Raw genomic sequence first — 23,786 nt, 5'->3', positions numbered from 1 at the left:
AGCTAAAATTTTTAGGAAGAAAAATCATAAAAACAGAAGAAAGAAAAAGAGTAAAGTGAGCAACAAAACAGATGTCTTTTAATTTTACAAACTCACCATTTCTTTTCAGAGTATTTAAAAGACGCTTCAAAGAAGATGAAAAGTGGGCTTATGTTTGTAAAACTGGTTAACCCGTGTTCAGGTAAGCGCTCTTGCCCCCGCCCCCCCCGCCCCGGTAATGGTAACTTGAACATTTTTAAAACGTTGTAGCTGAAAAGTGTGTATATTTATTTGTCTTTGTATGTTTGTTCTTCCTGAATAGCTTTTAAAGGTAGGATAGCATTACATGGTGACAAAAGCAAGCTAATGACATAACCAGTCTTCTAAGATAATTCACTTGACTTAAACGTTTTTTTATTTCTTCTTAATTTTAATCCATAGAGCTGTATTCATCAGAAATGATGGCAAAACAAAACAAAAAAATGTAGCATGTTTGATTTCTCTCTGAAAACAGATGAATTTTCCTTGGTCTTTTTAAGCCAATTTTTCCTAAAGTAGTTATCCAATATTAGCCTCCATTTATACTCATTTTATGTTATAAAGTAAAATAAATAACCAGAGTTTAAAAAAAAAAAAAAGGAAGGCTTTTACTGGACATGCCAAGATTTTGAATAGTTTCATTTTTAGCTGTACTTACCTTATTTTGTTCAGACCGAAAAGTAGTATATATATTTTTTCCTGTCAAGGGGTGATTTTTTTGCATTAAAAGCATTGTATTTTGAGGAGATACATGTTTTATCAGGAACAATTTTACCTTTATATTCAGTGTATTTTGCTTTGTCTTATAATTTTTAGGCAAAAATATTAAAATACACTATAAGTATATAGTAATATTGGTGATACTGTTTATCTCTGTGTGAAATTTTTCTCCGTTTATTTTATAAGATTTACCAGGTTATTATTAATTTTATAAGGCTTTGAGTAGATACCTGATATTTAGCAAATTAGAGCATCCTCTTGGTGACTGTCGTACTGAATAGTGAAAGCAAGAGAAATCCAGTGAGCAGTGCCGTGTTGTTATCGTTGTTGCAAAGACACATAAATAGAAACAACAAGAGAGGCAAAAATTCCGGCTTCCTCCAGTTTTCTTTTCCTCAAAATGAAATTGAATGTAATTGGTCAGTTATATTATGTGGAACTCCTAGGTATATGTAAGACTAAGATGAGGTGAGAAATGTTTTTTCAAGAGAAGTTTTAGTTATCAGTAAAGCATTTAACAAAAGGAAGGTACAAAAAAGGTCAGGCTTGTAAAATTCATTTCATCTAAATGTCCGTGGACAACATTTTGCTATACTGACTATGGAGAAATAAAGGCTAACTTTTGCCGAGCACTTACTAACGTGCTGTGTTAGGAGCTTTACATGTACGTATTCTATCTTTTCAATCCTTATAAAAAAAAATACTGAGGTATGTTCAGTATTGCTTGCAATTTACAGATATGGAAAGAGAAGTACAGAAAGGATTATATAGCTTCCCCAAGGGCTCACGCCCAGCATGTAGTTGAGATAGACTCAAACTCAGGGCCCTGGATTTTGCTGTGCTTAGAAAAAAAATTCGTGCATTGGAGGGATTCATTCAGATTCATGCAGATGTGCCCAGTCCCTGCCCCCTTCTAACTTCCTTTTTTTTTTGGTGTTTTAAGAAAGGGAAATTTTCATCCAATTGGGTGTGGCTTTCCTCACTCCTCATGTTGTAAAGCACGTTGCTGTTGTAGGGCCCTGGCCTTTTCTCCTGTGGAGCTCGCCTCAGGTGTGCAGGCCCTGTCTCCCGCCCTCTGTATGGGAGGCTGTACACTGCCCTGGAGACAGGGCCCACAGGCCAACTCAGTCCATCTGGCTGAGCCATTAGGTTTGGGTAGTTTAAGAATGGGTTTTTCTTCCTGATCTGATAGAGGACTCAATGAGAGGCTCTGTAGCAGTTAAGATAAATGATTTGTACTTTTGTGTTTATTGGTCTAAGTTCAGTGAGGATTATACAGTTGGAAAACAAGCATCTGTATGTAATAGCTGCAAGCTTTCCTTGGAGTCACTTTGTATAGACTAGATCTGTGTATGTTTATGTTCATATTAGGAGCATTGCTCAGAACTATGAGATCGTCTTTTGATATTTGTGTGTGTGTGTGTGAAAACTTACAAATAAAAAACAGATTTGTTTTAACAGGGGAAGGAGCCATTTACTTGTTCAATGTGTGTCTACCACAGCTGTTTGAAATAAAAGTTTTCAAGGAGAAAAACCATTCTTGGTTTATAAATGAATCGGTTCAATCAGGTAAGTGACTAGTGTATATATTTACATTAACACATACCCTGACTTTGCCGTCCTTCACATCTATCTGCCCAGTTTGGAGTCTGGTCCATGGTTTTTTCTTTGTTGGCGTCAGAGCAGGGTTTAATCAAGGAGAAAGGAAAGATTTAAACAAGTTTAGATCAATAACTGTGTGTCTTAGATGGTAGGAAATTTTTAACTAACAATTCTGATTTTTCTCCTAAAACACTGACACACCCCGAGTCAGATGACTTTTGTACTACGGAGTGCACATTGTGTTCACTGGAAACTCTTTGCTCTTATCCATTTTTGAGGATCTTCAAGTTTTTAACATCTTATTTCCTTGCAAATGGATGTTGATATAGCTTCTAGAATAAAATAGAAGAGAAGAGAAGAGAATGCTTTCTCATATAAATTACTATGGCCACCCCACCTGCCCCCAACACACACACCCAACACCCAATTTCTATTTCTTTTAAGAGCGTTCCTTTGATTTGGGGCTCAGCGTTGACTCGGAAGGAAAAAGGGTACCACACGTAGTCCTGACAGTTCTGGGTGAGAGTGGGAGGGTGCGTCATGGGGTATCTCAGTTCCCTCTGTCCCTCTGTCTCTCGTTGTTTGCAGAGAGTGCTTTCCATTGCTTTCTAAGCCCTCTGCTTTCTGTTGACCGTCTAAGTCACCACTTAGTGCTAAGGTAGGAAGGCCACTTTGCCTTTCTTGTAAGGCATACAGAAGAAGAGTTTATTGCTGGTGTTGAATTTCATATACCTGTGTGCATGAGAAGATTTGAAGTGGTTTTCAGTTGCCGAAATGCAGTGGTAGACTGTGTATTTAGCCTGGTAGGTGCCAAGTATACATTCCTTTTTATTGTTCTCTTTTCTTATTTTTCATTTGGCAATATATGAGAGTTCCCACTTCTAATGTAGTATACTTGCCTTTGAGTTTGGCTGGATAGACACAGTAATATCCAGATGAAACTGGAAAATATTCAGAAGCAGTGATTGATTAGCTCTCCTGGACTGTCTGACTTGGTACCTGCTCTTTTTTTTTTTTTTTAATAGACCTTTTTTTATAGATTTTGGTTCACAGCAAAGGTACCTGCTTTTTTCATCGTCTTCTTTTTAAACGTAACCTTCAAGAAAGAGCTGTTTTTGTTTTTGTTTTGTTTTGCGGTACGCGGGCCTCTCACCGTTGTGGTCTCTCCCGTTGCGGAGCACAGGCTCCGGACACGCAGGCTCAGCAGCCATGGCTCACGGGCCCAGCCGCCCCGCAGCATGTGGGATCTTCCCGGACCGGGGCACAAACCCACGTCCCCCACATCGGCAGGCGGACTTTCAACCACTGCACCACCAGGGAAGCCCAGAAAGAGCTGTTTTTAAGAATGGCTACCAGGATATTGTTTTCAGAACAAGAAACCTGTTTCTAATTTCTGAATATAGTGGATGCCTCATATAAACTGAGCTTAGAGCTTCTGATAGGTTGTTTCATAAACTTCTCTTCTACTTAAAAAAAAAAATAATTAACTAATGTCATCATGTAAAATTACGTCGTTAATTTTTTTTCAACATACTGTGAAATGGATTCATGTATATAATTTATGGTTAGAATTTCTTGGCTGTATAAGTAGGTTGCTCTGTTAGAGAATAAAAGTCAGTACATGTTTCCTGAAACCAAATTAATAAGCATGGAGATGAATTGTTTATTGTTCTTTTTGATGAAATACCTCTTCTGGTTCACTTCCATGGAAGAAGGACTCTGGGATGCTTGGAGGGGAGTGCGGTAGAGAAAAGTGGGGCGCAGGCAGCCTAGTTGATTTGCCTTTTTTCCTTTCAGCGTGGAGAGCACCACTCATCTTACTGCAGAGATTCCAGTTTCTTATGCTCAGTCTTGTTAGACTCCTGCCCTCTTGCATTTTTCTTTGGGAGGAGGGATGGGGTAGTTTCTGGCGACCTCTGAGCTTTGAGTCATTGACAGTTCAGAGCTGTGAGCCCAGAGCCCATAGGAGAAGCCACGTACAGAGGAAATAATATTGCTTTCCCATGGCTTCCTCCTCAAAAGCACAGGAAATTACATTTTACTGCAGCTTTGTAGATAGACTTATACAGGTTTCCTAATGTTTGCCTGATTCACATTCTGTCTGTATTCCCCCGAACCCTGCTATTTTTTTTGGCAGGGGGTGGGAGGTGGGGAGAGGAGGGCCTCTATTAAAAATGATTTCTAAAAAAGAAATGGAAAGTTAAAGATCAAGTTCAGTGTCTTGGCTGTCCTCTCCACACCAGGGATTTGAAGCTGTTTGGAGTGAAATCTCGTGGACCATGTTCTGCCTTTTGAGAGAATCACATAATCTTGGGCCTGTGTAGGAGGAGCTTCTGAATTTGGAATTTCACATATATTTTTCAATGAATGGTTCCCACATTGGGATTAAGGTGAAATAACTAAGTTGTCTTTCCGTGTTGTTGAATTCTCTTTTTAATCTGTAGGAGGTCTTCTTCACTTTGCCACACCCATGGACCCTCTGTTTCTGCTTCTCCACTACCTTATAAAGGCTGATAGAGAGGTGAGTTTCCCAGTTTGGGATATTAACAGTGGGGAAACAGAATAGATTGTTTTTTTTAACATGATCTCCTCTCTCTCCTTATAATGGTCCAAATGTAGACTCCCCACAGTTCAGATTTAACTTGGTTGGTATACAACACCTATATCGTGTGTGCTGGTACAGATCAGAGCACTGATCGGCAGACCTGAGATCCAGCATCGTGATCTTGGACTAGCTCACCAACGAGTCCTGAGAACTGCCTAACCCTTTGTGTTACCTGCCTTTCTTGTTTGACAAAGTCTAACAATGAAATTCTCATTACATACCCATTAGTTTTGAAATACAGTACAAATGTTAAGACCTCAGGCCTTAAGAGAATAAAGAAGATTTATCGTCTTTCATTTTCTTCTGTGTGAGACACTGTGAAATAGGTACTCTGGGGGTGTGTCCAGCAAAAGCTCCTTAATGGGGAAGCTGTAGTTGAGGAATCCCAGATGGAGTAAAATTTACCTTTGTGATATAAGACAGAGTTTATTAATAGTAATAGTTCCAGCCAAAGGTCCCAGGATACCTTTACAGTTGACAATCATTAAGGATCCCAAAGAACTTTTTGTTTCTGTGTGTTTTATCTATCAATATTGACTACATTAGAAATTGAAACTGAGAAATTTAAAAATAATTTTATTAATTTATTTTTAAAATAAAAATAATAAGCCCATTATACATTAACATATGACGTGTTTCTAATGAAACAAACAGTAAAAGTCAGTGAGGCGTATGGTACTGTTTTACATTTTTGCAAATCTCTTTGATGTCTGGCTTGAGAGAAGACAACTGGATTTTCACATCTTGTTCTGCATTCGGTCTGTTTCCATACACTGTTTGAGTGGAAGTGTGTAAAGAATATGCAGCCTTTCACATATGAGGTCAGAAAAGGAAGGAATTGTATATTAGCCTTTTAGATAGTTGTGGATACTCTGCTTTGATACTACTCCAAAAACCAACAAGTGGTGGTTTCTTAAAAGTTAGTTGCAATGTGGAATCTGAAACCCTGTCAATGAACTTTCCGTGTTCTTGTTAAAAAACAAAATTCAAATAAGTAAATTTTAAAGATCTTATTGGCTTTCTTGAATGATTCACGAATTGGGCAGCATCTATTCTAGCAGACAGAAGGAAGCTCCAAGGAACTGTACAAAATGAAAAACTTTTACAGTCAGAAGGGAATAAGAACAAGAAAGTTCAACTAGAGTCTAAAGGGGGATTGGTTATGGCAAGCTCACGTTTCTTTAGGGCATGCCTGGCGTCTATCAGGCAAATGACCTGGCTAGTGCTCCTTAGCAGATTACTGATTGGCTGGTTTAAGATTCCTCTTCTGGGTGAGCTGAAACTAATTAAGTCTCTGTTTGGGCTTAGCACAAACGACTCCATTTGGGGCCTGCTGTCTGGTTTTTAACACTCTCTTACGTTAAAATCTATTGGATCTTTCACGCATATTACTTTGCAATATCATGCATTGGTCATTTGGAAAATATTGTCTCACTGAATTATGCAGTTCTTCCAAATGTCTACACAACTTATTACACACACACACACATACACATACACACACACACACACACACACCTTTGTTAATTTAATATTACCAGTGATCTCTTTAGAAAACTGAGTGTTGGGAAGCTTGTCGTAGTGGCAGACAAATTCTCTACAATTCTAATTTTTGCTTTAAAGTTCAAATTTTATCGTTGGCTACAAGCACTGTCAATCTTTCCCTTGAAGTGACAGGTTCACTTCATTTATGTTCTGTCAGTACTCAAGTCTGAATAACCATAGTTCATAGTGGTTCTTTTGGGTAAAAAATTGAGAAAAAGGGAGCTAGTTCTGCTCGCAACTCGGACAGTCACACAGCGCTTTTCCTTGAGATGATCCCTGAGCCTCGACGATAGCCGAAGTACTTCAGCCACACTTGACTTTCATCACACAGAGCATTTAACCTACCTGCACTCCAAGGTGAAGATTTAAATAAAAGAAATTGCTTTCACTCCTTGATCAAGGAGACCCTTAAGTGCAGCTGGGATGTTTTTACCTGCTTGTCCATGGCAGTGAAGAGTGCAGCGGCTGCCGGACAGTTTGCTGGCACCACCCTGACTGGTGCTGAGGAGCCAGGGCGTTTACCCACCTTTGGACTGAAATCATCAGTGCAAATGTTGACACAGTGAAAATGCAAACAGCATTGTAGCCTTAGCTTGAAAATAGTTTGGCGCTTGTGGACCCCCTGCAGGGGTACTGTATCTCCCAGGGATCCACCAACCACAGATTGAAAACCTTCGAAATGACAACTTTAAGGAAGGGTGTTATTTAAACACTTAGAGGAATCTTATTTTTGCACTCTCATGTCTGCAAATAGTTTAAGTGCTTATGGGTTCTCACTGAGTACTTAGATCCATTCTCCAAAACTCGTGTTTTGTATTTATATTGACTTAATTTGTGATAAATACTGAGAGTAATAAAACTGACTTAAAACTTTAGGTGGTGCTTTCTCCTGATGCACCTTGTCGTCTCTTATTCTCCTCCTCTCCTACATTCTTTGTTCTTTATTGTGGATTAGTGAAGTTTTATTCCTTAGTTTAATCATGTTTCCCCTTACCTGGAAGCTACTACGGTAGCCGCTATAATTAGGGCACGGCGAGCAGTGAGGCCGGTGAGCCGTGTATCTCTAAGGAGCAGAAACGGTTCTAGTCCCTACCAGGAAGGCCCTAGAAGTATTCAGGGAAGAAGATGGAAACTTCAGGTGGCTCCCATTCCTGGTGTTTCTAGGATACATTAGCGGGAGGAAGCCACCAATCAGCCTTAGTATCAATACCTGTGTTGATGCACCTTTAAAGGCCCTCCCCCCATTTGGGGGAACTGTTTGCCTATTTCCCATTAAGACCCTGACTCTGGTGAATTAATCCTCACCCTGGCCCTCTGGGAGGCTCTGGGGGTGCTGTGGCTGGTTCAGGGAGGCAGATGCAGAATGAAGCTCATGGTGGTAGTTGGCTTTCACTGTAAACCATCTTGCTCTCTCTTCTCAAATACTTAAAGTGCCCCTTAAAATAGCCCATGAGACATTCAGATATTTCCTCCCCTACATTTTAGATGTGATCTTTTCCTATTTAATTAAAAAAAATTAGTATGTACTTTCAAAATGTTGACCCATTCTTTGTTAAACATGATTTATTTTAACGTCAGTAAAAATAATTCTTCTGTCTAGCTCTCCCAACTGTTATTAACTTTATATCCAAACAAGTTTCTTATTGCAAAACCTTTTTATGTATATATGGTAAAGAAAACAAGAATGAAACATTAGTGTATTATGAAATGATGATGTCAAGACTGTGTGGTAGTCCATTACATATTAGTAAAATATTGTTTTAAAGTAGTTAAATATTTAACACATTGGGTGATCATGGAAGAATATAGATTAAGGTAGGAATCTAAAGACAGTAACTTGGGAAACCTGTGAATTATTCTTACTATCTGAAGGGAAAAGAGAACATTTAAATTAAAACATTTCTTGCCACTTGATGGAACCCAGGTGCTTTCAAGAGCTTCCTAAAGGGAGCCGAGAGTCAGTTCTGGAGCCTGTCCCGTTAAGGGAATCCTTAGGTGGAACAAGTGACTTTGAAATTAGTTTAAAGGTCCAGCTATGAGGTTATATATCTTTGTCTCTTTTTTTTAATGTATGAGTTTGTTGACTGGAGTACTTGCATCCTGACTGACTAAAGTCTTTTTTTTCAGGGAAAGTTTCAGCCCCTGGAACAAGTTGTGATGGATGACATGTTTCCGAATTGCATCTTGTTGCTGAAACTTCCTGAACTTGAGAAGTTACTTCGACATGTGACAGAGGAGAAAGGTATGGCATACGGCCTTTGAAATCAGGTTTATGGCTGCCAGAAAAGCTGGGCATCTGTCTGAGAATGCAGTGGCTTGAAGGCCTGTGGGATGTGATGCTTATTCTGTGTAGGTCATAGGGGAAGCTGTCGTTCAGATTCGCTTCCACTTGTCAATATTCATCCTCTGTTGCACTGGCTTGTTCAGTCTGCGAAATTTGAACCAGTGAAGTATGGTGGCCTGTCTCCTGCAGGGCCAGGATTCACGAGGCTCAGGCTTTAGTCTCAGCTCTTCTTTCAACTAGGCTGTGACTTTAGGTAAGTGCCTCAACTGCTTTCTGCCTCGGGTTTCTCATTTGTAAAATTGAATAAAATCTATGCCTTTATTGATTCAAGAAACATTTATTGAGCACCTACTAAGAAGCATATGTTGAGCACTAGAGCCAGGCTCTAGGGATAGTCATAAATAAAATATTATCCTTTGCCTCACTTCGCTTCTACTCTGATGGAGACAAATGACAAGTAGGGCAATGACAGTAGGGAATAAGGGATGTGAACTCGGGGTTTTGTGGGGACGCACAGGACAGGTTTATAACCCGGCCTAGGTAGGGTGGGAAGTGCGGGTAGGGGGGTATTGGGTTGCTTTCCTGTGGGAGATAACCTCTAAGTGGAGGCTAAGTCAGAGTAGCAGCATGGATGTATGGAAAAGTTTGTCGTGCTTAGCAAGATCCAAGAAGTTCAGTGATACGTTTAGGTTAGTAAGGAAAGAACAGGGGAGAGTGCTGCGCAAGGGTTCAGGTGGTGAAGGGCCTTATACGTGTCTGGACTTGACCTAATGGTAGTGGAGTGTCAGCAAAGTTTTAAGTAGGGCAGTGCTGTTGTGTGGAGAAGCTAAGGGCTGGTCCCCAGAGGCTGCTGCTGTGGTCCAGGCGGGAGGTGATGGTCACCTGAGCTTAGGAGGTGGAACCAGACGGAAGTAGCAGCCTCGTGTGTTGACTGGATGATGGTCAAGAGAAGGAGGAATCAAGGATGGCTTCTGGGTTTGTGCCTTGACCCACAGGATGGGTAGAGATGGCCCCCTGGAGACAGGGGACATGGGTGCGAGGAGCAGGCTGGGGGTGACAGAGATGAGTTGTAGGCATTCATTTGAATTTTGAGAGGAGGAAGTGAGGCAGTGTGTGAATGTGTTTTGACAGGTTTGTAATAGCATTCAGACTTAGCATCAGTGTCTCCAAAAATCATCCAAGTAGTTTTAGAGTTAATACGGAAACACAGTGTGAGAACCGAAACAGCAGGCTGATGAGTTATGCTTATTTGGGGTTCTAGATGGTTTGGCCAACTATGGTAGTTCTTCTAGAACCAAGAAAGTGGTGACTCCAAGAAGTGTAAGCTTATGGTGGAAAAGGGGAAAACCTCGTTCATTGCATTTCACATTCGAAGGGTCTACTAAATTCACACTTGGCCAGACACAGAGCTCTGTTTTGAGCCTGAGGGGTATGTGGTGCCCAGGTGTTTATCAAAGCAGCGCTATTAGTGACACTCCCTGGTGCTGATCTTGGCAGGAGACAGGAATCTTTTTGTGGGTGACAAATGAAGTAGCTCATAGCCATTTCTGAAAGCTAAAGCAGTGAGGAGTAATCACAAGTCATTTTCATTTTGCCAAGTTAATGGAAGCTGACAACACGATTAACTCATTAGCCAAAAATCTTCCAATAGTTGTATAAGAACAGTTGCCTGAAACCAAAACCCAGCAGCCCAAATTCAGAAATAGTATTAAAGCATTGTCATTTGTTAGTGTACAGCCTGTGTTCCAAAGCAGGAGCTTCCCTCACTTCCATTCCTTCCTCCTTGCTCACTGACCCCCTGACCGTCTGTTGAATCATTATCTGAACTCCTGTCCTAATCTCTTTCACTTCTCAACATCGCCTAACTTTTGGAAGTTCTGCTGTAGTAGAAAGTGAATGCCCTATACTTGTCTTGTTTGACCAGCTCTAAATAACCAGTTGTAAACTTCAAGCTACTATGTGTTTCTCTTTGGATCTTTGTGGGAAATGATGTCTGTCTTAGTATTCTGTCCTTGTATACAGAAATGACATGAAGAAAAATATTTCACATATTTGTGTTCTACGTCAAGGGGTGGAGCAAGTGATGTGGGATTGCTTCTGTTTTGATGAAGAGGCCTTTTTGAAGGTTGAGGCATTAGAGATCTTATTATTTCTTGTTTTTAAAAAATTGGGGGGTAATTCCCTGCCGGTCCAGTGGTTAGGATTCCGTGCTTTCACTGCCGAGGGTGCAGGTTCAGTCCCTGGTCGGGGAACTAAGATCCCGGAAGCTGCGCAGCACGGGCAGAAAAAAAATTATTTTGTTTTGTTTTGTTTTTGAACCTTCCATTATTTTAAGATTTACAGAATGTAGTTCATTAGGGGAAGAATTAAATTATGAAGGAACTGCCAAGACTTCTAGAGAATTGCATACATCTTTTACCTGTGAAATTTAACCTAAATTACTTTGTTTTGCCTTACTATCATTAAAAAAGAAAGAAAGAAAAATTTGAGGCCTAGGGTTTTTAGAAACCTGGCATGTATAAAGGATGATATAACTGCTTTGAAAATGAAAGTACATAGGCAAGGGAGGCAGTCTTTTTAATCAAAAAATTTAAAGGTACAGAAAAACTCGGGGAAAAAGCTACAAATATTTGTCTCCAACTGCAAAATCAACCAGTGTTAATGTTTTGTTATTTTTGCTTCATATCTCTTTCAGGGAAAGAATTTCTTTAGGAACAATCTGGTAATCTGATCACAGGATTTGATAGCCTACAAGAAAAATTAAGAATGTATTTGCTACATGGTTTTGAGCAAATCATTCAAACTTTTCAGCATCCTTGATCTGTAAGATGAAGGGTTAAGAGTATCCCTCTTATTCTGCCATATGTTATAATTAGTACTCTGCAAAGTTGTTCTAAATCGTAAAATAAAGCTTTCCTTCTCTTGCCTTTAGAGTGTTGAGGTCTCTAAATTACAGCATATGAACATTATTTAAGAATTGCAGTTAATAGTATCTACTATCTACCACAAAGAGATGCTTTAGGAATTAAATGAAATCATACAAGTAAATCAGTGCCCAGAGAGTGCTGGGTATAGAGTAAGTGCTCAATAAATGTTTGTACCATTAAGACTTGTGAACTAGAAATTTTAAATTCTTTGCTGATGTTTAAGTACTAGGTACACAGTAAGTGACGAATGCACATTTGTTTGATGGTCCATTGATTAATACAGAGTCAAGTGGTTTAAGTAGGAGAATGGGGATAATCAGATAATAATAAAAATGTCTACCATATATTAACAAATTATTATATATCATCTCTGTGCTTGTTGTTTTACGTATGTTATTGAATTCTTGCAGTAATTCCCTTTCATTGTTAGTAGAACCAGAATTTTTACAAATGAGGAAATTGAAGCTCAAAGAGTTTAAGCACATTGACTAACATAGAACTTGAAGTGGTAAAATCAAGGTTTGAACCCATGTCTGTCTGACGGCAACTCTTCCTCTTCCTTCTTACAACTGTGTAACACTTCCAGGAGACTCTGTTAGAGTTTTTAGGTGTTGTCTCATGTAAAAATAGAAACTTAATTTTTTGTTAGTCTTGTATATCCCATTAATAATGTCTCTTTGTGAGACAAAGAGAGAGACAGGAAAGGAGACACTGGGAACTTCTACAACTTAAGGAAAAGACAATTCTCATCCTGGCAGTGAGCGTTCTGTTTTCCAGGCATCCTCTTTTAGTGATTGCCTTGGGTCCTGGCTGCTTGTTTGAATTAGATTTTTGTGTATTTTTAAGTTAGTATTTGGTTCCATTCTCTTTATTTTATTGCTAGGGTTTTTAACTAAGAAACAAAGAAGACTGCTAAAGCGTGGTCAGGTACTACCCGTGACAGGGAGCAGAGATAAAGAGGAAAGTTGATGTTTTTTCAATTCCATCCTCCCCACAGGCACTGTGCAGAGAGAGTAAAAACCTGAAATGCTCAAATTCCCCAGTCAGCTATTTTGATATTGGACTCCAGATGCTGTCTCAAAAGTCTGTGGCATTAAAGATCTCGTTAAGCCTGCTAGGTTTATGAGAACCTTTCCTTCTCCCTGCCGAATAAACCCAGCCACAGTTGTTTGCATCCTGAATGATGATGGTGGTGATCTTAGTTAGTTAGCACTGCCTGCTTTATTAGTGAAGGAAACGATGTGTCTCAGTTTGCTAGCTCTGGGGCTCAGTATGCTTCTTGCCAAAAAAGCTCCCATTCAGTGGAGAGATGACAGGGGAAAGGACTAATAAAGGGTTATGAACTTCATCTTGAGTATAATACTCTGTTTCATATTGCAAGCAAAAGCTATGCTGTGCTGTTCATTGTGATTAACAGGAAGAGCCAGGAAAACTTACCTGATTAAAATACCCCAAGCACAGTTGCCAAGTGTCTATCCCCAGGAGGCAGGAAAGAAAAAAAGAGACCATATGAGTTTCTCAGTTATGGAAAACATTCAGAAAGTAGATGTGAAAATCTGCTCCAGGCAGTTTGTTCAACAATACATCAGGGAAATTCAAGTTTGTGAACTGATTACCCAATTGCTGAACATGTTATTTAATTGTGGACTCCTTTTTATTCCGTCTTTATTTTGTAAACCCAATCTTTCCAGATGTTTGAGACCAGTTTTATAGGCACCAGACACATTAGGGAAAGAAACCTTTCCAGCACGTGCACATGTCATCTAACTCACAAACTCGCAAATATTAAATTTAGGACACAATAGAACATGTTATGGTATTTTTCATAATTGTGGGTAATCTGTGGCCTTCGTGAATATTTTAAACCACCTTGCTTATCAAAATGTGTAAATTTTAAAATTAAACAGTAGTTTATGCACTTCATCCTTATATAGTATTTTGGGATATTCAAGCTTGGTACTTCTTAGTGATCATCTTGTCCAGGGGAATGTTTAGTTAGAAATAAATTCGTAATTTAAAAACTTCCTAGGAAAAAAACTCCAGGCCCAGCTGGCTTCACTGGTGAATTCTACCATACTTTAAGAAAAAAATAATACTCAAAGAAATAATGATACTTAGTCAAATTCTTTTAGAAATTAAATGAAGAAGGCATATTTCCCAACTAATTTTATGAAACTGGAATGGCCCCAATACCAAAATCAAAGTTATTACAAAAAGAAAACTAATCTAGTATCCCTTATGATCATAGATGGAAAAATCCTTTAAAATATTTGCAAATTAACTATGTAAAAAGGATAGTACATTATAACCAAGTGAGGTTTATCATAAGAATGCAGAGTTGGTTGAACATTAGAAAATCAATCAGTATGAGTCACCATATTTATACATTACAAAAGAAAAACTGTGATCATCCCAATAGATGCAGAAAAAAAATTTGACAAAATTCAGTCATAATATAAATTCTCAGCAAATTAGAGATAGGAAGGAGCTTCCTCCTTCTGGTAAAGGACATCCATGACAAACATAAGCTAATATCATACTTCATTACTTTTACAAGTAATATCATACTTGTAAAAGACTGAACACACTTTTCCCCTAAGATTGGTACAAGATAAGGATATCAACTCCTCATCCTGCTAGCGGAAATCCTAGCATTTGCAATAAGGTAAGAAAAAAATTTTGACTTCCCTGGCAGTCCAGTGGTTAAGACTCCATGCTTCCACTGCAGGGGCATGGGTTCAATCCCTAGTCAGGGAACTAAGATCCCACATGCCAATAAATAAATAAATAAAAGCTATGCAGATCAGAAAGTAAATAGTGAAACTATCTTTTTTTCATAAACAGTATGGTCGTGTATGTAAAAAGCTCCAAAGAATTTACCAAAAAAAAAAAAAAATCACTAGAACTAATAAGTTCTCAGGATATAAGGTCAATATAGAAAAATTCTATTTCTGTATATTAGCAGTGAACAATTGGACAGTGTAATAAAAGCACACCATTTATAATATAAAAAATCATGAAGTTGTAAGGATAAATGAAACGTAAAATATGCAAGACCAGTACACTGAACATTACAAGACATTGCAGAGAAATTAAAGAATTAAATAAGTAGAGAGATATACCATGTTCATGAATTAGAAGACTTAATATTGTTAAGATGTCCATTCTCTCCAAAGTAATCTATAGAGTTAATGGAATGTCTATCAGGCTTTTTTTTTTTGGTAGAAATTGAGAAGCTGATTCTAGAATTTATATGACAGTGCAAAGGATCTACAGTAGCCAAAACAATTTTGAAAAAGAAGAACAAAGTTGGAGAACTTACACAACCTGATTTCAAGACTTACTGTAAAGCTACAATGATAAAGAAATTATGGCATTGGTATAAGGTTAAATAGATAGATAAATGGAACCAAATAGAACAGAAGTGGACCCACATTTATGTAGCCAATTTTTTTTTCCAACAGTGTCAAGATAATTTAATGGGAGAAAGGATAATCTTTTCAACAAATAACCAGGAAAAATTGGATATCCATATGAAAAACAATTAATGTTAACTCTCACCTCAGAGTCATACAGAAAAATTAACTTGAAATGGATCAATAATTTAAATGCAAAAATGAAAACTATTGAATTTCTGGAAGAAGCCATAGAAGAAAACCTTTGTGAGCTTGAGGACTGGCAAAGATTTCATAGGACACAAAAACTACTAACCATACAAAAAAATTATAAATTACATATCATTAAAATTAATATCTTCTGGTCTTTGAAAGATACTATTCAGAAAAGAAGACAAGCCACAGTTGGAAGAAAATATTTATATGACATATATCTGATAAAAGATATATATAAATGTAAAAGGAACTCTTTTAACACAATAATAAGATAATATCCAGCCCTGTAGAAAAATCAGCAAAAGGTTTGAACAGACTTCACAAAAGAAGATTTATGAATAAGGCACATGAAAAGATGTTCAATATCATTAGTCACCAGAAAAATGTAAATTAAAATCACAGGGAAATATCACTGATATCCACCAGAGTTGCTAAAATAAAACAGACAGACACTACCAGTAAGTTATGGAACAACGGGAACTCACCTACCTGGCTAATGGAAGCATAAAATGGTCAAACCACTTGACAATTTCTTACGACTCAGTAATGCTACTCCTAGGTATTTGCCCAAGAGTTATGAAGACACATGTCCATACAAAGATTTGTGCAAGAATGTTCAGAGCAACTTTTTCAAAATAGTCCAAAACTGGAAACAACCTAAATGCCCTTCAGCAGGTGAGTGGGTATACAAAACATGGGATATCCATACACAGGATACTACTCCATAATACAAAGGAAAGAGCTATTGCTAGCTGCAGCAAAATGGAAGAATCTCACAGAAATTATGTTGAGCAAAAGAAGAGGGTCACAAAAAAGTACTTACTGTATGATTCCATTCCTATGATGTTCTAGAATAAAGCAAAAACAATTCTGTAATCATAGCAGAGCAGTGGTTACCTGAGGTCTGGATAGGGGTGAGAGAATTGACTAAGCTCAGGGGAACTTCTTGGGCTGGTGGTTACATGACTGTATGTAGACATTTGGCCATACTCCTCAAATCGTACACCAAAAATGGGTGTGTTAACATACGAACATTATTCCTAAATACAGTTGTTTTTTTAAAAAAATGAAGTAGAACTGATCCAGCACAAGAAGCTAAGCCTCCTGATTTCAGACAGTTTGTTTTGGGGTTTTTTTGTTTGTTTGTTTTGATTCTTCCTCCCTCGTTGTTCTCTACAAGATAATGTTGGCTCCTTCCTGTCTCCCACGGAATCCAGTGGGAAGCAAGGCAGGAGTGACTCAAGCCTGGGCGACCAGGAAGGTGATTTGGGAGGAAGATGACACACAGAGCCTCAGCTCGGGGCTCTGGGCTTCCTGGATGGGTTTAGTCTTGCTAAGACAGGATGAAGTCATGCCCAGAGAGAGATACAAGTTGGCGTCCAAGGAGGAGGCAGTGGAGCCGGAAAAGAGTCAGAGGAAAAGCCATTAGAGATGCAGAACGACCAAGAGAAAGGTTGTATAGGTCCATGGTGGAGAGTCTTTTCCCATAAGGAATAGGGGCGGAAGTACTGAGTGGGGTGAGGACTAATTGATCTCAGTAAAATGAACACCAGATGCACGGCTTTGAAGTCAGGTTGGGAAGGAATCCAGTGCTCCTGTTTACCAGCTCAGTGACTTTGGACAATTTATTTAACTTCACTCAAACCTAATTTTTTAATATGGGGACAAATAGTAGTTTTTACCTGAGATTCATTCTGAGCATTCAGTGAGAAACTGTGTATGAAGAACTTAGCACAGGCCTGACTACGCATTAGACTCTGATGTTATTATCATTAACAAGTTATAATTCAATTTTTTCATAACTAATACTAAGTATTTGATGTGTGCCAGATGTTGTGCCATCACCTCATTCAATAGGTGACTTCCTGAGGTGACATCGTGTGCTGGGGGTGTAGGAGCCCCAGCAGTACGGCTCATAGCCTGGTCTCCACTTCTTCTGAACCAGCATTTCCAGAGGGAAAGAAGGGGCCTGCAAGGGGCTCAGAGAGTGAACGAGAGGGAGGAAAGCTATGGCAGGTTGTAGAATGTCCTTTCAGGAAATTTGGAGGTAGAGACAAGTGAGTGGCAGAGTCAAGGTGGGATTCCTGGGAGAGACCTGACCACTGAGCTTCTATCGAGATTGTCTCAGGCAATGATCAGAACGTCTGAGACTCATTCAGCAGCATACATGTACTAAGTGATTGCTGTATGCTCTTAGAATTCTCCCTATTTTTGTACAAAGACATATTATATCACCTCCAGGGAGGCTGAGTCTAGTCTCATCTGCCTTGGTTCCACAGCACGCGGTTTGCCAAGCAGTCCTGGCTCCAGGAGAGCAGGCATTGCGCCTTGGAATTCTCAAACTTCTGGCAATGCCAGAAGTGGGTCCCTCATTTTCATTATTCCAGTGACGTGTCCTGAGGAGATGGGTGCAAAGGTCCAGCACCCACTCCATCCACCTCCTATTGCCCACAGTGTTGACGACCACAGGCTGAAATGGGGAGGAAATGTGCAAGAGCTCAGGCCAGCCCTTCCCCATACCAACCGTTCAGTGAAACTTCAAGTTTAATAGATTGCTGAAAACCACCCTTGAACAAGCAGTTTCCGTTTCCCACCATGATCATGAGGAAAGAGAAAGCGTCATTCTATGTAATTCAAGCAGAGTCACATGTGGCAAGTTTGCATCTGGCCGTGGGAATTCCAGTGGTCACGAAGGTAACTCCTGCATGGAGGCGGGAGGCCGGAGTGGAAGAGCTGCGTCTGCTGACTGCACAGAAAGCAAGAAACCCTGTGAATGAAGTGTTACCAAGGAAATAATGGCTTAATATCATATACCATGTATGACATTAAGCGGTTAGATTACATAAAGCTAGCTGGATTGTGAGGAGAGGAAGTATCATTTATATGAGATGAGACTTTTATCTCCATAAAGGGCCAGATTGAGCCTATCATAACTCTAAATTCCCCTGAAATAGCTATGGCTATATTGGTAATACATTGAAAGATAGATATGTCTTTTCTTCTTTCTCCACTAATCCCACCAGAACAGCACTAAATAGTTAACAAGATTCTTTTCCTGAATGAATGCAATGAACTTCATGGGCACCTGCATTTAGCTTCAATTTTCTTTCTTGGGATTTCCGTTTTTATTTTACAAAAGGAGTCTTTCATTGAAAGCATTGAGGTGAGCTTAAAATTATTCAGAAAAATTAAGATTGCTCGGTATGTTAATTTGCTGATTTTAAAAATTACCTTTTGAGATGATGACTAGATTTATTGTGGTGACCATTTCAGAATGTGTATAAATATCAAATCACTACACCTGAAACTTAATATAATATTGTATGTCAGTTATACTTCAATTAAAAAATTACCTTTCCTCCAGATTTATCTGTAGAATTGTTTTCAGTTTTATTGAGAAATAATTGACATATATTACTGTGTAGGTTTAAGTTGTACAAAATGATGGTTTGATTTACATATATTTTGAAATGACTATCAGTAGATTTAGTTAACATCCACCATCTCGTATAGATACAATAAAAAGAAGAGAAAAAAAATTTCTCCTTGTGATAAGGACAGTTTGTATAATTTGATAATTTTCTTAAATTTCCACTCATTTAATAGTTGGTTGAGATCTGAGGTATCCCAGTTCTGTTTAGGGACTTTTTTTTAATGTCTCAAGTATGTTCCCAGGGTTATAAATTGAGTTTTTCAAAAGTGTAAAATATTAGGACTTTTTTTTTTTTTTTTTTTTTTTTGACCACGCCTCACGGCTTATGGGACCTTAGTTCACCAACTAGAGATTGAACCCAGGCCCTGGCAGTAAAAGCAGAGTCCTAACCACTGGACTGACAGGGAATTCCCTGAAATATTTTAAAACTGTTATCTTGTATATGATATAAACTTACGAGTTTATTTTTTGTTTAATCCACTGCACTTTTTTTTTCTTTTAATTTAATCCAGAAATAGACAAGAAGAAATATTACAAGTACAGCAAAGAGAAGACATTAAAATGGCTGGAAAAAAAGGTATGGTATCTCTCCAATGCCTTGTGGCAGAAAGAGTTTAATGCTCCTTTTTAAACATATTTAGAGAAGGTAGTAAGCCTGACCCCAAAGACCATCTTGAACATCAACTGCAAGAGAGAAGCTGTACAAAGACCTCCAAGTGGGAGAAGAATCTTTGGCTTTTCATTCTCCCTAATTCATGTATTTTTTTAGCTTGATATGTTCCTTTGACCTGCATCCCCATTTCCCTGTGGTCCTCACCAGTGAGAATGAAGAAATTCTTGCTATTTGTTGGTGTAGACTTGAGTCTTTCAAGCCAAGTGATACCAGGGCTACGTGCACTTGATGCTGTCAGTCCTATAGGCGTCTCAGAGGTCGACGTTGCTCACACATGACCCACAGGGGACCAGGCAGATGGGATTCAGGCTTAGTGTCTGGATGCTGAAGAGGGGTCATCTTCCAGGCAAACCCTGTATCTTAGTGATCCTAAGAATTAGACCAATGTAAGGTCTTGGGCAGTGTTTTTCAAATCGATTTAGTGGATCACAATCAGTATTTCTCTTAGAATGGAATGGGATAGAATAGGATAGGATGTATTAAAAAGATAGCACAGAGTATAGGCAAGTATTAAGTATGACTGTATGAAACGTACTTATATATGTTTTGGGGTATTGGGTTGCTGTGTATTTCTTATTATGGGTATAGTAAAGGAAAAAACAAAAAAGCTACTGGTCTAAGGATATTGCATACTTTCACCGTGATAAAGAATCTCGCCAGACCAGATCTATGGATGACAAAGTTTTTGTAAGTTCAGTGGATACCAGTTCTAGTACTGATTCCTAAGATTCTCTTCTATCTTGTATGTGAAAAACATGTTTGTAATATCATGTTACTGAGCACATTGGGAACTTGGGAACATAGAAATGAACCTTGCAGAATTAATCAGGTTCTTATGTACAGAGTGGTGAAAAGATTTGAAAAGTACCCATGTTTCATTTTTCATTTGCTTTAATGGTAAGTAGTATTTGCATTAGTAGAATTCTGTGTAGGTGAAAAATGAGAAGTACTGAGCAGAAACTTGGCATTTTGTTTTTGCTCTTAGCAAATGATAATGACACAAAATAGCAAAGTGAGGTTTATGTTTATTGATTGTGTTTCCTTTCTTAAGTTCCTAGGAAGTGAGAAATTTATATTATTTATTCTATTTAGAAAATCATTACATATAAGCTTTGTGCCATTTTCTGTACTAAGAGCTTAACATACATTAACTCATTTAATCCTCACAACAGTACTAAGAGATAGGTACTATCTTTATCCCCCTCTCATAGATAGAGGCACAGAGAGGTTAAGTAACTAGCCCATGGTCACAGAGCAAACCCAAGCAGCCTGCCTCCAGAGTCAGTGCTCTCATATTGTGTAGGCCTTAGGAAGTCCATGTACTGAGCTCATCCCGTAGTGCTGTTACTACCCTTCACCTTTCTTCAAATGTGCAGCTATCTCTCATCTTGTGATATCTGGTGAAGGTATTTCTAGATCCTCAACTACTTCTTCCTGGATCTAAACTGGATTGAGAACTGTCTGGAAAGTCATGGGGTTTCCAAAGTTAGTTGAAAATACCCTGATATTCCCCTTCCGTTTATTTCATAGGTTAATCAGACTATGGCAGCGTTAAAAACCAATAATGTAAATGTCGGTGCCCGGGTACGGTCTACTGCATTTTTCTCTGGTGACCCGGTTTCCAGTGACAAGGAAGGTAAGTAAATCATTTCATCAGAAATTATTTTTGTCTGGAGTAAGTTGCTGACCAGAGTAAATGCCAGTCTTATGATTTTAAAATCTTAATGTCTCAGAAGCTTCACATTCTTGCCGATGTATTCTCATAGATCTTGTGGCAGGCGTGCATTTTATTTCAGAACCAAGTAGTACTTCTGCCGTAGTTCACTTCTTTCACTAGTTGATACTTAAATCATTCATTCAAGAAATACATATTTTGCGCTAACAGTAATAACAGCCCTAAAAACCCTGGCTATCATTTATTGAGGGTGTGTTGTGTGCCAAGCCTTTTACTAAGCTGCCAGTGTGCACACATTAGCCCATCTGACCCTCCATCTAAGTCTCATTTTACAGTGAGAGTCCTGAGGCTGTGTCCAAAGTCACACAGCTAGTAAATGGCAGAGCTGAGCTACTAATGGAGCTTGCCTGACTCTTAAGCCCACACTCATAACCTTCTTGTTGTACTGTTCGTGTGGCACAAGGATTTCCAATGAGCTGTATCTGTTTGCATCTTACTCTCAAGAAGCATAGGTCCTACTGTAGGTCTCAATATTTTGATTTTAGATGAAACTTTATTCAATTGGCAGTTTTTTCTTTTAGGTTATTAAGGTAAATTTTTTGCTTTTTTACAGCGTAGTGTCCTCTTATTTTTATATGTGTAGTTGAATAAAAACAGCTATCTAATACAATTAACTTTCTGAAATGGTAGGACAGACATTATTCTGACTTTAAGCTCCAATTCAGTGTTCCCCTGTTCCAGTATACAACTCCAAAACATCAGAGTTTCATCATTAAAAAAAAAAAGAACTAGGAACGGTGGCCTGTTGGTAATTCAGGCAATCTTCGACTCGCAGAAATCCACCTTACAGTACGTTGTACATATGGATAATAGCTGGCTCCTGCCATTCTGGGAGTGGTAGACTTGCCCTTGACATCTGAGTTTACCAGCTATCAGTGTCTTTGATTGGCTTTAACAAAAGAAGAGAAGGGACTGAGTCAAATGGCTGGACAGATAGACAGATGCATGGATTGATGGATGGATGGATGGATAGATGGATAAAACCATAGATTTTTGTTAAAGTAGGAGAAGGGGTGTTAGAGGTTATTTAGACAGATCTTCTCATTTTAAAAATGAAAACCTGTGGTCTTAGAGAAGCAGATGACTTATTCAAGGTCACCCATCCTAGCTAGCAGGCCAGGTCTTCTGCTCTGAGGCCAGTGTTTGTACCAATCTCTAAATATGAGTCTGGGCTTGGCTACATGACCATTTAGGTTCCCAGCCATAAAGTAAGCTTTATACTCTGCATTCTTTCCTTTTTTAGATCTTTAGCTTGATATGCTACCAGAAGAAGCAAACAGATGATATATTGGCTTTCTTAAAATAACTTTGTCTATTCATGACTCATTAGATAATTACTAACTCAGAACCATGAGCATATTTTAAGAAGGGTCCAATGATAACTTTCAGTTCTGTGCTGGCAGTGAAAATCTCTTACTGAAGACTTTTTGAGAATGAGGTGGACCAGGCAGCAGTCACTTCCTAAATAATACTGAGGCAAATTGTTATCCTAACATTGAAGGTAGAAGAGAAAGGAAAAAAAGAAGAAAATGAATATCCCAGCAACAAACCTGGGATATTGCTTTTGGTAGTTTATATCCCCTTGTGATTATCCCATCTATTAAGTTTGATTATCCCCTAGTATTCTACAAAAAATACTGAATTAAGGAACAGAGCTTTAAAACAGATTTTCTCTTCTGTTCTGTATTTAATTGATACCAGAGTTTCATTTTAGTACTGAGAATCCAAATGCTTTAGAAGTAAAGATTATACTCTCTGCTGAGTTTTGATTTTTTCTATTTTTTAAGGCATTTTATTAGTTTGGGGGTATATATAACATTCAGGACTCTTATAAAGCAAGTACTTAATAGAGACATATCATGTATTATTTCTCTTAAATGAGCATACTCATTTACTCTTCAATAATTAGATTTATTTTATATTGAAACAGACCTAGAAAAGATTAGTCTTTTAAAAAGACGTGAATATTTCATACTGTTACATCTGATTTTTGAACTTTATTTGTATTCAAGGGCCTCAGCTAAGAAAAGAACCCTGAGTTTTTACCTGTTATTTAGTGGGCATCTGCTGTATTGTGCTTGATGATCTCATCATATCTTTGATACCATCCTACATATCCAGCCATCAGATTACCCCACTACTGTGACAGATAGATAAAAAAAGCTTAAGTGACTCTCTAAGGCCAGACAGTGCCAGAATTTGAACTCTGGTCAATTTGACTGTAAAGCTACCATAATTATTACTAATTTTTTTTTTCATTCTCCATTCTGTTTCTTTCAGAGGATTATATTTGTTATGCCCATGGTCTGATATCTGATTACATCCCTAAAGAATTGAGTGATGACTTATCTAAATATTTAAAGTAAGTATGGTTCAGCTTTAGTCATAACTAAGCATAATTGTGCTTCTTGGTTTCCAAGAAATAGGGTTTCTTTATGGCTTATATCACTTTTTCTGATAAGAGATTATTCTTGAGTTATGTCATAGACTGTATGATTTGGAGGTGAATTTTAATGGATAGTTTTTTGATTGGAACAAGCTGATTTAATGGATACTCGTTGTAGGAACCCCTGAGTGTTAGGATTGGGGTTATCAGTTGTTTTGATATTAGAGGGTAAACTGTGTTAAAATTT

General features: G+C 38.3%; 1 protein-coding gene across 1 annotated transcript in view; it reads left to right on the top strand.

The window, feature by feature from the left end:
• Positions 1 to 23,786, top strand: part of RNASEH2B (ribonuclease H2 subunit B) — an 80,433-nt gene that overhangs the window by 25,898 nt on the left and 30,749 nt on the right. Inside the window, exons 2-8 of the mRNA XM_065895793.1 lie at positions 110 to 181; positions 2,200 to 2,307; positions 4,785 to 4,861; positions 8,618 to 8,732; positions 19,258 to 19,322; positions 20,949 to 21,054; positions 23,434 to 23,515. Of these exons, the coding sequence (XP_065751865.1) occupies positions 110 to 181; positions 2,200 to 2,307; positions 4,785 to 4,861; positions 8,618 to 8,732; positions 19,258 to 19,322; positions 20,949 to 21,054; positions 23,434 to 23,515 (625 nt within the window). The remainder of the gene's footprint in view (positions 1 to 109; positions 182 to 2,199; positions 2,308 to 4,784; positions 4,862 to 8,617; positions 8,733 to 19,257; positions 19,323 to 20,948; positions 21,055 to 23,433; positions 23,516 to 23,786) is intronic.

This window comes from Phocoena phocoena, chromosome 18, assembly GCF_963924675.1.
Source record: "Phocoena phocoena chromosome 18, mPhoPho1.1, whole genome shotgun sequence".
Lineage (NCBI taxonomy): Eukaryota > Metazoa > Chordata > Mammalia > Artiodactyla > Phocoenidae > Phocoena > Phocoena phocoena.
The sequence above is the reverse complement of the archived record's forward strand: the minus strand, read 5'-3'. Positions and strand labels throughout refer to the sequence as shown.